Source organism: Styela clava, chromosome 3 (assembly GCF_964204865.1).
Source record: "Styela clava chromosome 3, kaStyClav1.hap1.2, whole genome shotgun sequence".
NCBI lineage: Eukaryota > Metazoa > Chordata > Ascidiacea > Stolidobranchia > Styelidae > Styela > Styela clava.
The window spans coordinates 1609646-1622041 of NC_135252.1; the positions used below are offsets into that span (position 1 = coordinate 1609646).

The window sequence follows — 12396 nt, forward strand, 5'->3', positions numbered from 1 at the left end:
GGTCCAGTAGTTCATGAGAAAATCGATTTGTCATAGCAATACGAACAAAAACAAAATAATAACAAAACGATCCATATGTACACTTCGTGTCAAAAATAGATTCGTGGTTAAAATGACCATGGGTGCAAATTCCGTGTGTGCAAATATCCGTGGAATCAAATGTCCATGGTCCAAATATCTATGAGTAAAATCTGTATGCGGATGCTAAAATGTGTGAGTGCGAATGTACGAGGGAAAATGGTCGTGAGTTGAATCTCCATTTGTGCCAAAATATACAAGTCCAAATGTCTGGGCGCAGTTTAGGGGTACAAATATACGTGGCTGTATAGATAATTAAATCTGATCTTTCACAATGTTAGTTTTTAACGTAACTGCATGCATATTCTTTCGGCAATGTATCAAAACAATTTAGACCTGTTCTACCGCAACCAATGCAAATTGGGTGTGGCTGGTCGATTAACTGCGACCTCTCAAGTCTCTCATAATTGACGAGAAGCAGAATTATTTAGGATGTGACCATTTAAAATCATATTTAAATAAGATGTATTTGTTGGGCTGAGCAAGCCCCAAAATTGCCCATTGTAGTTAAGCCCAGAACAATAAACCATCCATTGCCACGTAAGGTCGCCAATTTTTCTTATTGAAGTTGGCCCGCACGCGGCATGCTCATTCTCTTCAGTGATGACGATTTGACATATTTGAAAAACTTTGGCGCGACCCTTTTACGACCTCAATATTATGTCCCATATAAGAAAAAATTCATATTAACTTCAACTGCTTAAAGTCTTGCACGAATTGCCATTTACTGGCGGGTGATACACAACCATATAATTCTATGAAGTTGCAGTAGTTCTTGACATTACAATGATGGACTATTTCTTTACTAAAGGGTTCATTTTACCTTTGAGTGACCTTGCTTTGAGCAAATGCACCAAAAAGCTATTTCTATATATGTCAAGTGCTTCCTTCCATTGGGTTCTTTGGTTGGGCCAATTTGGTGATTTGGATTGATTTGATTTTATCAAGAACTTTTTCTCAATTACATAATATTGTTTGTGTTTTGTATGTAACGAAAAAAAAGTATCTCCACCGTTTTTCTACTTGTGAACGACATGAAAGCACGTTGCTGAAATCAGTATATATATATAATTTGGGATCTGTTTATTTGGATATATGGTATAAAGTTACGGCATTATCGAAATTTATTTTCTCTCAATTCTTCGACGTTGAATCACTCACGTTACATCATGGATTTTAGTTCATCAAAAATGGGATACTTCTATTGCATTATATTTTTTGCCTTGGTATGTTTCGGAGAATCTTCTGTGTCATTAGAAGAAGGTGGGATATGAATATTTTTAAATGCTGTAATTGTTCAAGTCAAAAATAATTTGCACATGTAAAGAAACGTGATTGTTCTAGTCAGTAAGTTTGACATTCGCTCAAAATTTGAAGCAGCTACTCATACCCATGTATAGTTTTTGATTTTTCAAGATGTGTAAGTTGGTCGGTTCTGTAATAACTAATATAAGCTGATTCTTTATACCAGATTCAGAGATACCATATATGCATCAAGCGCGGTGAGTCATTTTCGTTTAATAACAAAAGTAATCAGTTGATTTGATTTTGCGCTTATATATTTCTCTTTGGGCGAACCTGGAATACTATATCAGGCTGCCCCAACGGCCTTATCGTTAGTCAATCCGAAAGGGATAAATAATAGGTACAAGAGGATTCTGGACATCTTCGGGTTGCAAAGTTGCCGCGTAGCCAGCCGATGGTCGCCTATTTTTCTCAACACCATCCGATTGCACATGCAATTGTCCTTATCCGACATGGACTGGTAACCGAACTAAAAGTTGTGACGATTGAGCCGTCGTATTAAATTTTGTCTCCTGGCGATTTCCTATAATATATTATATCTCTATAGTCTTATAAGAGAACTTTTTGCAAAACCGAATTAAATTAAATGTTTAAGTTTTAAAACAATCTACCTTTCAGGTTGCCGCATGATGATGGTATCACACGTGACCAGGTGGTCCTTACTAAAGGAGAATCTTTAAAATTGGAGTGTGAATTTTATCCATCTGCTGGATCCTGGTCTTATATTCAATGGTAGCATTTTACTTCCTTGGTGATGTTAAGCATTCACATCACCGTAAATATTCCTTAACAAATTAACACATTGTCTTAGAATCCTTAGCAGGCGGAACCTCGCTTAGCGCTAGATGATTCAACTTAATGAAACTCGTTAAATATTCATACTAATTAAAACAGGTTTATTGATAAATACAAATGATTAATAGCTTTGCTTGTTTTGCTATAAAAGTTTCGGGTTCGATCAGGATTAGTGTGCTTTAGAGGAACTATAACTCATGGTGCTTAAATGTGACCTATAACTTACACCGAAGAAACTTAATATACGTTTTTATCATTCATCCATATTTTCAGGATAAAACTTCATGAAGATGGACAACAATTTAAGCATTCAATTATTCCCGCTAACCATACATTTAACAATGGAAGCGCAGTAATATCTTCAATAGTTTTAGAGAGTGTGACTGGGAGCGATACAGCAAATTACAGCTGCATTTTAACAACTGCTCTAGTCACTTCATCTATGGAGTTTTTCGTGGCAGTAAAAGGCGAGTTATTTAGAAATTGTGATAACATATTTAATTCACAAGCCTAATGATGACATTGTACTAATTGAATATATTATGTTTTTTTCTAATCAGATAAAGAATTTTGCACCGAAGGGTTGTGCAAGCCTCATGGACGATGTATAGAACTGTTGCGAGGGTACAGTCATTGAATTCATAAATATTGGCAAATTTGAAATTGGAATTCTTGGTATATTGTTTGAGCCGGCCGAATGAAAGATATTTATTAACTATTTAACCATTCTGGCTGTAGTACATAGTCATATGATATCTGTATCATATTGCATATTCGCGCGTAGACACTTCTTAAAAAATCATCTTACTTAGTATGCTTTGATTTTGCTTCGAAAATGTCAAATTCTATTTGTTGAATTCAACGTAATTTTTCGTTATATCTAACCTATCCGACACCGCTATGTAACTGAGGAAAGACAAGCTGGTTTTGTGGCACTACAGTAGTAAATGGTCGCAAAAGCGGCCATGTTTTCTATAGCCAGCCGTACCTCAGTGGCTGGAATTATAAGTATATAATCTCATAAATTGGTTCAATTCCGGAGATCAGTTATGTAATGTGCGTTGGGCGTTTTTCAAGTTTCTATTATTTTACGATGTTATTATCATATAAATAAAAAACAACGGTAGTTATGCTGTTATACGTTGTTGACCTGAGCTTTTTTTGGCGTTTTGATAGAAATCTAGATATCTATCAGAAAATAACAGTTTTGCAGATATAAATGCGAATGTGATGACGAATACACTGGGGAAGAATGTGGCATATTGGATACATGTTTTGATAGACCATGCCTAAATAATGGATCATGCATGATCACAGACTACGGATTCAACTGCTCTTGTTCAGAAGGTAGAATTTATCATTTCAATTTTTGGACCAATGTCATTGTTTGCAGTTTTCATAAAACGACTGTGAATTTTTGTTTTACAAATATTTCACCTCGAAATTAACCCAGGTCACATTGACATATTTGTGCAACCTCAAGACGGCACAGCATATTTTAGAACTGATTTTTAAACAAACCCATATTATCAATAGCTTCAGATATTTAATTTTTTTAAACACGATTTGACTGCACGTTTCCAAAATCATGAGGGGATCAAATCCACCAATCGCCTGCATTCAAATCGCAAACTTGTATTAAAAACTTGATTAATAATGTGTGTGCTGCTTTTCTCTGTAAATTAGCGGTATTATGAGCAAGCCGTTTTGTTGCATGGTTTTTTGCTGATTTGCCCTCAAAGTTACAATACTTTTGAAAATCACAATGGATTGATTTAGATTATATTAGAGGTTATATATACGCTTTCAAATTTACAATATTTTTGAAAATCACAATAGATTGATTTAGATTATATTAGAGGTTATATATACGCCTTCAAAGTTACAATATTTTTGAAAATCACAATAGATTGATTTAGATTATATTAGAGATTATATCTACGTATATTGAGGAAAGTAATGTTGTTTTATGTATTTATTTCATTAAAATTGTTATACGATTGATCGACTAATGCCTGATTGGAATTTAAAAAAGACTCTTGTTTCTGCTGAAAACGACTGTTCCATCATATAATCGATCTCAATTGCTTAGACTTTGTATTTCCAGTAAATACGAAAATGAAATATAATGAATATATGATAAAGAAAATAGTGAAACCCATATTTACTGGATAGGATATTTTGATTTCCAACCATTTCACTGCAGTCGAAAGTCTACTAAAATGGCGACACCAACAAGATAATGGAGCAATATTTATATGATAACGATCACAGTATGATAGAAAGCAGGAAATAGTTGAGTAACTACAATAAAACTGCCTTATTAACCTTACATTTTGACATTTTCGATTAAAGGTTTTAAAGGAAAAACGTGTGAGAGACAAGTTTGCATGGAGGCAAGCTGTAATGGAGGAGGAAGTTGTCGAGAAACAAGTGACGGAAAAATCAAATGTGACTGTCGATACAATCGTGCAGGAAAATATTGCGAACATGCTTGTTCATTCAGTAGATCTAAGGTACTGATTTCTAACTAAAAATATATCGTTTCTCTTGATAAAAAAAGGTTGTCCGCTAATAAAATCAAATGCATGGAAGTATTTAGTTCCTACCAATACGCTAGTTGTATAGGATAAAGGCGTATATTAACGTTAACGTCCGGTCACTCTCGAGATTTAAAGTCAGTGACATCCATACCGTCCTTGTTTTTAACACTTGTGTTTTACAAAATAATTTTGTCCCCATCTTGTAAACTTGTTTTGAGCCGTGTGCTCATTTTGTGTTATTTCCATTTACAAGATAAACTTGACATTAATGTAATGTTGAAAACCAGATGCACATTAACGATTCTGAGATATTAGCCTTGATTTTTGTTATTATGTGTAATGTGACGGATTGTCATCCGCCGTCGAAACGAGTGTTTATTTGTTGCATGAATTATGCTATCATGCTACTGAACACTAATTGAGATATTTATTTTAAATTGAATGAGCCGATGAAAGACCTGCTTATATGTTAACTGAAATTAATTAGAATATTTGATAATGACATTAATCAAAATAGATACAATTCTGGTATTTATTATAACAAACTTTTTGAAATCTCTTTTCACAGAGTTGATACTACTTCGTTTTTTGTTATTCTTTTTTTATCTACAACTCTGGAATTTTCATTAATAAACAATAATGCAGATGGAATTTTTTATACTTCCTAAATAGTTCCAACACGGAGACTCTTATTGCTATCGAGCGAAAACTTGTGTGATTGGTGCTGGCGATGGAATTGAAAGGTGCAGATGTGACAATCGCGGATCAGGGACTCACTGCATTATGTCATCTGGTATCCTGAATTTTATAAAACATAGCATTAGGATGGATTGAGCTAAATCACCTTTTATTCTTGAAAACGACTAACTATACTTGTTTAATTTGAAGTTGACCAGACAGCTTGACATTTTTTTTATGTAGATCACCTTGAGACCATAAGCTGTACAACCATCCAATTGTCTTTATTTCACACATGTTTGTAATCACCGGGTATCATAACACACACATAAGGTATTGACTCCATTCGTACAGTTCCTGAGAAAAATTAGTAATATATAATCGTACATATATATCTCAAATATGCTGTTTTTTGAAACAATGTTTGCGTGTAGCTATCGGAGGTTATCCATGTAACTAACACTATTTCAATATAACCAACCTTGAATATAATCATCTGAACATGTAAAATTACCTTGATGCAAGTCTGGATTTGGACTTTTGGATATTTTTTTTTCAGATGTAAGAAACGAATGCCTAGAACCGAATATTTGTAGTGGCCGTGGTACTTGCTACGACCTAACTGACAAATATTTTTGCGACTGTCATAGTTATGCATCTGGAACTAACTGCGAGTTTTTTAACGAATGTGGTACCTCTAACGTGAGTTATTTCGAATTTTTCCATATTTAACTAGCATTTTTTCCATACAATGTAATAATTTTCGAAATTTTATGGATATATTTTGAACTTATATTTGCTATGTTATATGTTATATTCAAAAGCAAATAACGATTTGTTGTAAATCGTAAATTTTACGTAATCGTATAGTTTCTTATTGTTTATACAGCTTTGTCAACGATATGGAGGGACATGCGTTGATTTAGTGCAGGGGTACAAGTGTACCCGCTGTCCGAGTGGTCAGACTGGCGACAAATGTCAATATATGAAAAGTGGGTATTACGGCACTTCCAACATATGGATAGGCAGTATACAGAATATTTATTGTTTTCTCATACATCAATATGTTGTCAGTTTTAGTTTATGATATATGAATTTAAATTTGATTGCCCATCTATGCGTATGCTTTTGACATACCATTCTCAATTAGACCCCCTAATGATGAAATTGTGAGATAATAATATGGGGTCGAATATGTAGAACGCACCAATAAAATTTGGTATGCTAAACCAACTTTTATTGAGCCTATTTCCAGTTTTTGGATAAAACGTCTTTAGTTTTGCTGCTGTTATGAATGAATAAGCTTATATAATATATTTATCCCTTTTTTTCATTTAAATTTGATTCAGTTATTACTAAAAGAAAATTTTCTATCAATGTTTGCTTGCATAGATCCGTGCAAAGTTACATGTGGGCAATCCTCTATGGACTTTAAATGTTACATGAAATTTTTGAATTCTAAACTCCAAAAGATACCGATTTATCTAAATTTACAAACCGAAAATTGTGAATTCATATCTCGATACGGCTATTCGTCTGACGTGGTAACAAAATCTATTACATACAATGAGTGTGGAACCAAAATAGCGGTAAGAAGTTTTTGATTGACTGACTAAAGTAAGAATCTTTTCGTCAGCAAATCCCAATATATGTTTTACAGCATGATGGAGACACAATTATTTATAGTAATTCTTTGCGAGCCGGCATTTTTGGAAATAAGGAAGAAGAGAATGATGTAATTACCAGATTGGTAGGAAATTTTCGAGTAAGTTGACTGACATACATTAATTTATTGAACTGGTTTTGAAAATTTTAAATATAAAACAAGAGAAAGTGAACATTACCGCTTCAAAATGTCAAAGTAGCGTACGTGAACAAAAAAAAACGTGATTTAGATTTTCTGAGAAGGGCTGTGCAAGTTTTACTTGAGTTCAAACATGTTATAAAATATTGCATCAAGATTCAGAATGCACGATCCTTTTACATCAAGAGTTGAGGCCTGAATAATGTAATCATTTTTATTCATTTCCAATCACCAAATGTATAATATAAATATATATAAACCAGTGGACCTATAATATAAATATGGTAAACTTCAATATTGTCTCATTGATTTCAATTAACAAAATCTATAAATCATTAAAAATGAAATACTGTGCATTCGTGTTTTTCCTACAAGTACATTCATGCACAAGAATATTTGTATTAATTAACATAACAAATCCTATATTCAAGTTTGACATGGAATGCAGAATTCCGATAGTTTACAACGATACTTCAGCCATGATAAAAGATTATTCACTTGAAAGAAACGAATCAATTCATCTTCACGACGAACGAAAAGTAACCTTGTCAATGCTCGTTGCTTTTAAAAAGTATAAAAATGATACTATTTGCTTTCGTTTATTACCTAGTGCTACTTTTTTACTCAATCACGTGACTATTCACAAAATTTGCAATTTTTACTTGCAACAATAACGAAGTCATATTGAGTCAAGTGCAATAGTTAATAAAATTCATGCAATATATTGTAGAACTTTTTTATGATTTGGAAAACTAGAAAAATTTGAAAACATTAGTTTGAACGAGCTGCTAAATTTGAAGTAATTGATAATATATTTTTATATATTTCAATTACTGCAGTTTAACAACATATATATACTATTTATTTTTTAGCCGTGATTGGAACTCGATCACAAAATATAATGTGGGAGACCGGCTCTATGTGGAAGTGAGTCTCTATATACTTAAATATAACAAACCCACGAACAGATACCCGAAATTTATACTTTGTTATATTAATAGAGTTTGGTCAAAAACGCAATATTTTGCAATTCGATGGGCTCCGCCTACAATTTTCATGAGAGTATTAGATTTAAGAATACTTAAACTACATATTGCATGATGGGGCCTACACTGATTACGATATCCTGAGATTTGAATGTCGCTGCTGTCGGATCGGTGCTAAACGATGGTTATAGTGAAATTTTACTATTTAGTATTAGCCAACATACAACTAAAATGTGAGATGCCGGAGATTACTCAACATTTGAAAATGAGTTTCACTAAAAAAGAATTAGAGAGCTTTAAAACCTGTGTCTCGCGGGCGGTTTCAAATGTTGGTATACAGTATATTTATTTGTCACGCTCCACTACATATTTATTTTGTTTGTTCGTTTTTACATCATAGCTTGTTCTGCAAACATCAAACCAAATAATGTCACAAAATGGTGTATTAAGACCAACCACGTGTTATGCGACTCCTGACAGCCAGGGAATTGAACCTCGTTATGTCCTGCTAGAAAATGGGTGAGAATATATTAAATTTTTCGAAATAAGAATAACTGAAATGAATTGTGGAAACAATGAACGATTGTGGAGTTTTTAATAGCACATATTGAAGTGAAATCAAATATTTTAATCAGATTAATAATTGAGAATTGTAATTAACACATTTTAACGATTGCTTGTTTTTGTATATAGATGTATTAGAGATAAATCCTTCAGATATGAACAAAGAAACTCAAGAAGATCAGAAAACAATCGCTTTGCTTATTTCAGTTTTGATTCATTTTCTTTTAAAGGAGAACGTGGTAAGGTACGATAGAACAGTTTTCATTTCCAATAATAGCAATCAGTAAAAATGTATAAACGTCTCAGTCACACATGTGCTGATGTGCCATGTTACATTTCGGATATTAACTTGATGGAATGCAATATACCATCAACAAAACTACTGTATTCGTGTTTGTTTACAATTACATGATCAAAAAGCAAATACATTGTATGTAATCGGGAAACTAAATGTAAGTTAGTTCCTGATGTATTGCATGTGTTAAGTACAAATAGTGGTATATCCTAGCGAAATCTGTTGCAAAAAACCTGGCGCCACATTATTATTGTTTAATAAAAAACCTTGTTTATTGATTGATATTATGTTTAAAGCAGCTTTACCTACACTGTAATGCTCGGCTTTGCATTAACCGAACGAGTGAAGGGGAAGATTTCAGTTTTGAAGAATGCATGAATATATGCTCGGAGCAAAAGGTTTTTAGAACATTTTATTCAATACTTTTTTCTTTAGATAATTACTGTTACGTTATTTATTTATTATAATATTGTCAGCAATGGCACAATGGTACGAACGATGAACTTACCACGCTTGCATCCCTTGTTCGACAAGTTTTTCACAACCTAAAGCAATTTTGCGATATGATGCGTGTGTCATCGCATATTGAAATTCCGGGTTCTAACTTCGTATTCATAATTGTATCAAGAATGTACAATATTGGCAAGCAATGCCGAACCGGAAAGTAGTAATAGCTCTTGTCTTGCAGTAGCTTGTTGTACAGACCCGTGTTTAGGGAGGATTATAGGTAAAATCTCTTCAAAATAATAGATAAAATGGGTCAGCAATGCTAAGTCAAAAGGATTGCGGGACTCTCTAAAAACAGTAGGTTCGCACGTCATAAATCCTCTCATCTAGAGTCGTAATAGCAGTGAACGTCACATGAACACGGCCGTTAATATAATATGTAAGTAGGTCGGGGTGAGTCGGACCTCTGAAGTATGATGGACAGGCGAAATCAAATCCTTCTAATAGCGACAACTCGCGTTTTTTCGTCGCTTAAAACGCATCGCGTGGAAGAGCGACATCATGCGAACAACGACAGAACCAAGATTTTACATTTCAAGATCGGCAGCTTACAAGACGGGGCTTTTGGGGGAAGGGGTGTTTCTGCTGGGACACAAAAACGTGAAATGCGAACTCGGATTTATTTTGTTTATTTCCTGAAATTAGATACATAAGATTGAATAAATTCTTTGGTAGACTGCCAGTGCTCATGTTTGGGTAGGCAGGGTCACTTAAGAGGTAGGATGGATTTCGAGTTGGGGAGGAGGGAGGATTTTTTTCAATATAGTCTGTTGGGAATGTCCATGGGCCTTCGTCATCGAGACTTGTTGATTATTTCTTGGTACTAAGTATCTTTTTACAACACGGATTAAAAGCACTCTCATCGCCATATTTATACTGGGTCTTCTAGAAGTTGTGTCCGGCGTAAAGTCTCATCTTACCCAGTCTAATTTTTTCCCACAGACGTTTAAAATACGTCCAAGGTTATTCCAAAAAAATATAAAATAAATACTTCTTGAGGTTTGTATAAAGAAGACATAAGAACTGCATTTGAAAAAGTGCAAAAAATTTGTTGTTTTTTCTAAAGCAGTTCAAACTCTTTTGAAAATTGCCATGTATTGTCCTTTACGTGGGAAAGACGGACACACTGGTTAATACGCAGGAGAAATGCTCTGTTTAAACAAAATGTTAAGAGATCCGATTCTAAGGCATCTATAGGCGTTTACCGTAATCTTATGAGACATCATCAAGTTTATTTTGATGTATGTCCGTGTTGCTCACAAAATGTTCAACTTAACCCGATATTTTTTAGCTGAAAATCGCGCGTAAATTCCGATTCGTTGCTATGGCAACAATGTGCAAATGTGGCAAGATAGCTGGGGGGTGGGTGCATAGATCACAAATAGAACGAATGCAGCTGCGGTATTTTGTAAACAGTTACTCAAAATAATTTATTAGTGGGTCCGACCTACTATAATTGTTGTTGGAAGCCATCTACGATCTGATAAAGATAGAAACAAAAGTTTATACTAATATACTTTTAGGAGGGAGTTGGAGAGGAACGAGTCACGACCGCTTCATCTATCGCAACTCCATCAACAACAGATGATGGTGTATTAGCAAGAATGAAACGATTTATTTCAGGAACAGATGATGATCGAGAACTAATCGAACGCCACACTGGAAATACTGTGTATATTTATGATGTATGATATGCGTATGGCGTACTGTAAAGATAATATGACATTGAATTCAGTTCATCTTATATCATATACATATTTGTATAAAACAAAACTACTGATCATAGCTCATCAAAAATGGACAACACGCTATTGAACATTTAGTTGCTTCCCTGTAAAAAGTAATTGTCTTAGTCTGTTTTGAAAGCATTTTACATGAATATTTCGATTTGTTTGTTATATGTTATATCCAATCCTGTTGCAGTTTCAATGTAAATGTGGAATATGTTCTAAAAAAATCTGGACTGTTTGTTCTCTCTAACTATTTTAGTTTACCTAAGCTCGAAAGTGTCAGAAGAAGTTTGATCACCGCGTAAGCCGATATTTGTCCCGTGATTGCACACTGCACTCCTACAAATAGCTGAAACGTTCATGCATGGAGTGTTACTGTCATATTGAGGCTAGTTGTCCTGTGACTGCATTAAACCTTCAAGTCCTAGGCCGTATTAAAAATGGTTATAAAATATTAGTGGCTTCCAATTGGAGACCAAATGAAATTCGTGAAAATAAGAAAAAGAAAATAGAAAGAGTGAAAATTCAAGTGTAGAGTCTATAAAAGATTAGGCCCATTATTATTTTGAAATTGGATATTGACGGCTATAATAATTTTTTCAATCAAATATACTTGCTCACACTGAATTACTCTATAGCTCGTGAGAATGTCGACTTATTGGATACGTCAGTGGACATACCGATCGTTTCAATATTATGTTGTTGTTGTTTTCGTCATCATTATCATTAAAAATCACTTTTCTCTTCAAATACTGGACCAATTGCATTGAAATTTTCAGTAGTTAAAGATTTTTTGCCAGAAGGCTATTACTTTCATTCATTCCTAAATTTTTTATGAATCTTATGAGATCTTATATTTCATCCAAAATTGCGCTGTATTATTTTTTAATTATGTAAACACGGTTTTTAATCTGCCAAGCGTGACGACTGACTGTGAAAATTCTTGCGACTGAAAACTCGGAAGTTTTTTTAGGGTACGGTACCGGTAACGTCAAAGGTAAGGACTGCTTCGCTCTGGCCCATGTGTCCAAATATTTGAGCGTTGCTCACGTGTAATATTTCATTCTTTTTAAAATTTTCTAAACCTAATAATATTAGTTGAAGTTTTGAT

At 33.8% G+C, this 12396-nt stretch overlaps 1 protein-coding gene across 2 annotated transcripts; it reads left to right on the plus strand.

The window, feature by feature from the left end:
* The first annotated feature begins 1100 nt into the window (after positions 1-1100).
* LOC144420886 (uromodulin-like) lies at positions 1101-11535 on the plus strand. 2 transcript variants are annotated; one of them, XM_078110698.1, is made up of 18 exons: positions 1101-1341; positions 1550-1580; positions 2002-2115; positions 2452-2645; positions 2739-2802; positions 3392-3525; positions 4534-4694; positions 5394-5514; positions 5959-6101; positions 6289-6391; positions 6792-6988; positions 7060-7164; positions 7635-7774; positions 8076-8130; positions 8590-8708; positions 8883-8997; positions 9345-9446; positions 11079-11535. In XM_078110698.1, exons 1-18 carry the CDS (start codon positions 1248-1250, stop codon positions 11244-11246), a joined length of 2160 nt encoding a protein of 719 aa, XP_077966824.1. In that variant the 5' UTR covers positions 1101-1247; the 3' UTR covers positions 11247-11535. The 2 variants fall into 2 exon arrangements, with proteins under 2 accessions (XP_077966824.1, XP_077966825.1); XM_078110699.1 differs by having other exon boundaries at positions 9348-9446.
* Positions 11536-12396: the final 861 nt, after the last annotated feature.

Coding starts and splice junctions, on each gene's coding strand:
- LOC144420886 (XM_078110698.1), top strand. CDS start 1,248: ATGGATTTTAGTTCATCAAAAATGGGATACTTCTATTGCATTATATTT. Junction 1,581..2,001: donor CCATATATGCATCAAGCGCG/GTGAGTCATTTT, acceptor TCTACCTTTCAG/GTTGCCGCATGATGATGGTA. Junction 7,775..8,075: donor ATGCTCGTTGCTTTTAAAAA/GTATAAAAATGA, acceptor TTTATTTTTTAG/CCGTGATTGGAACTCGATCA.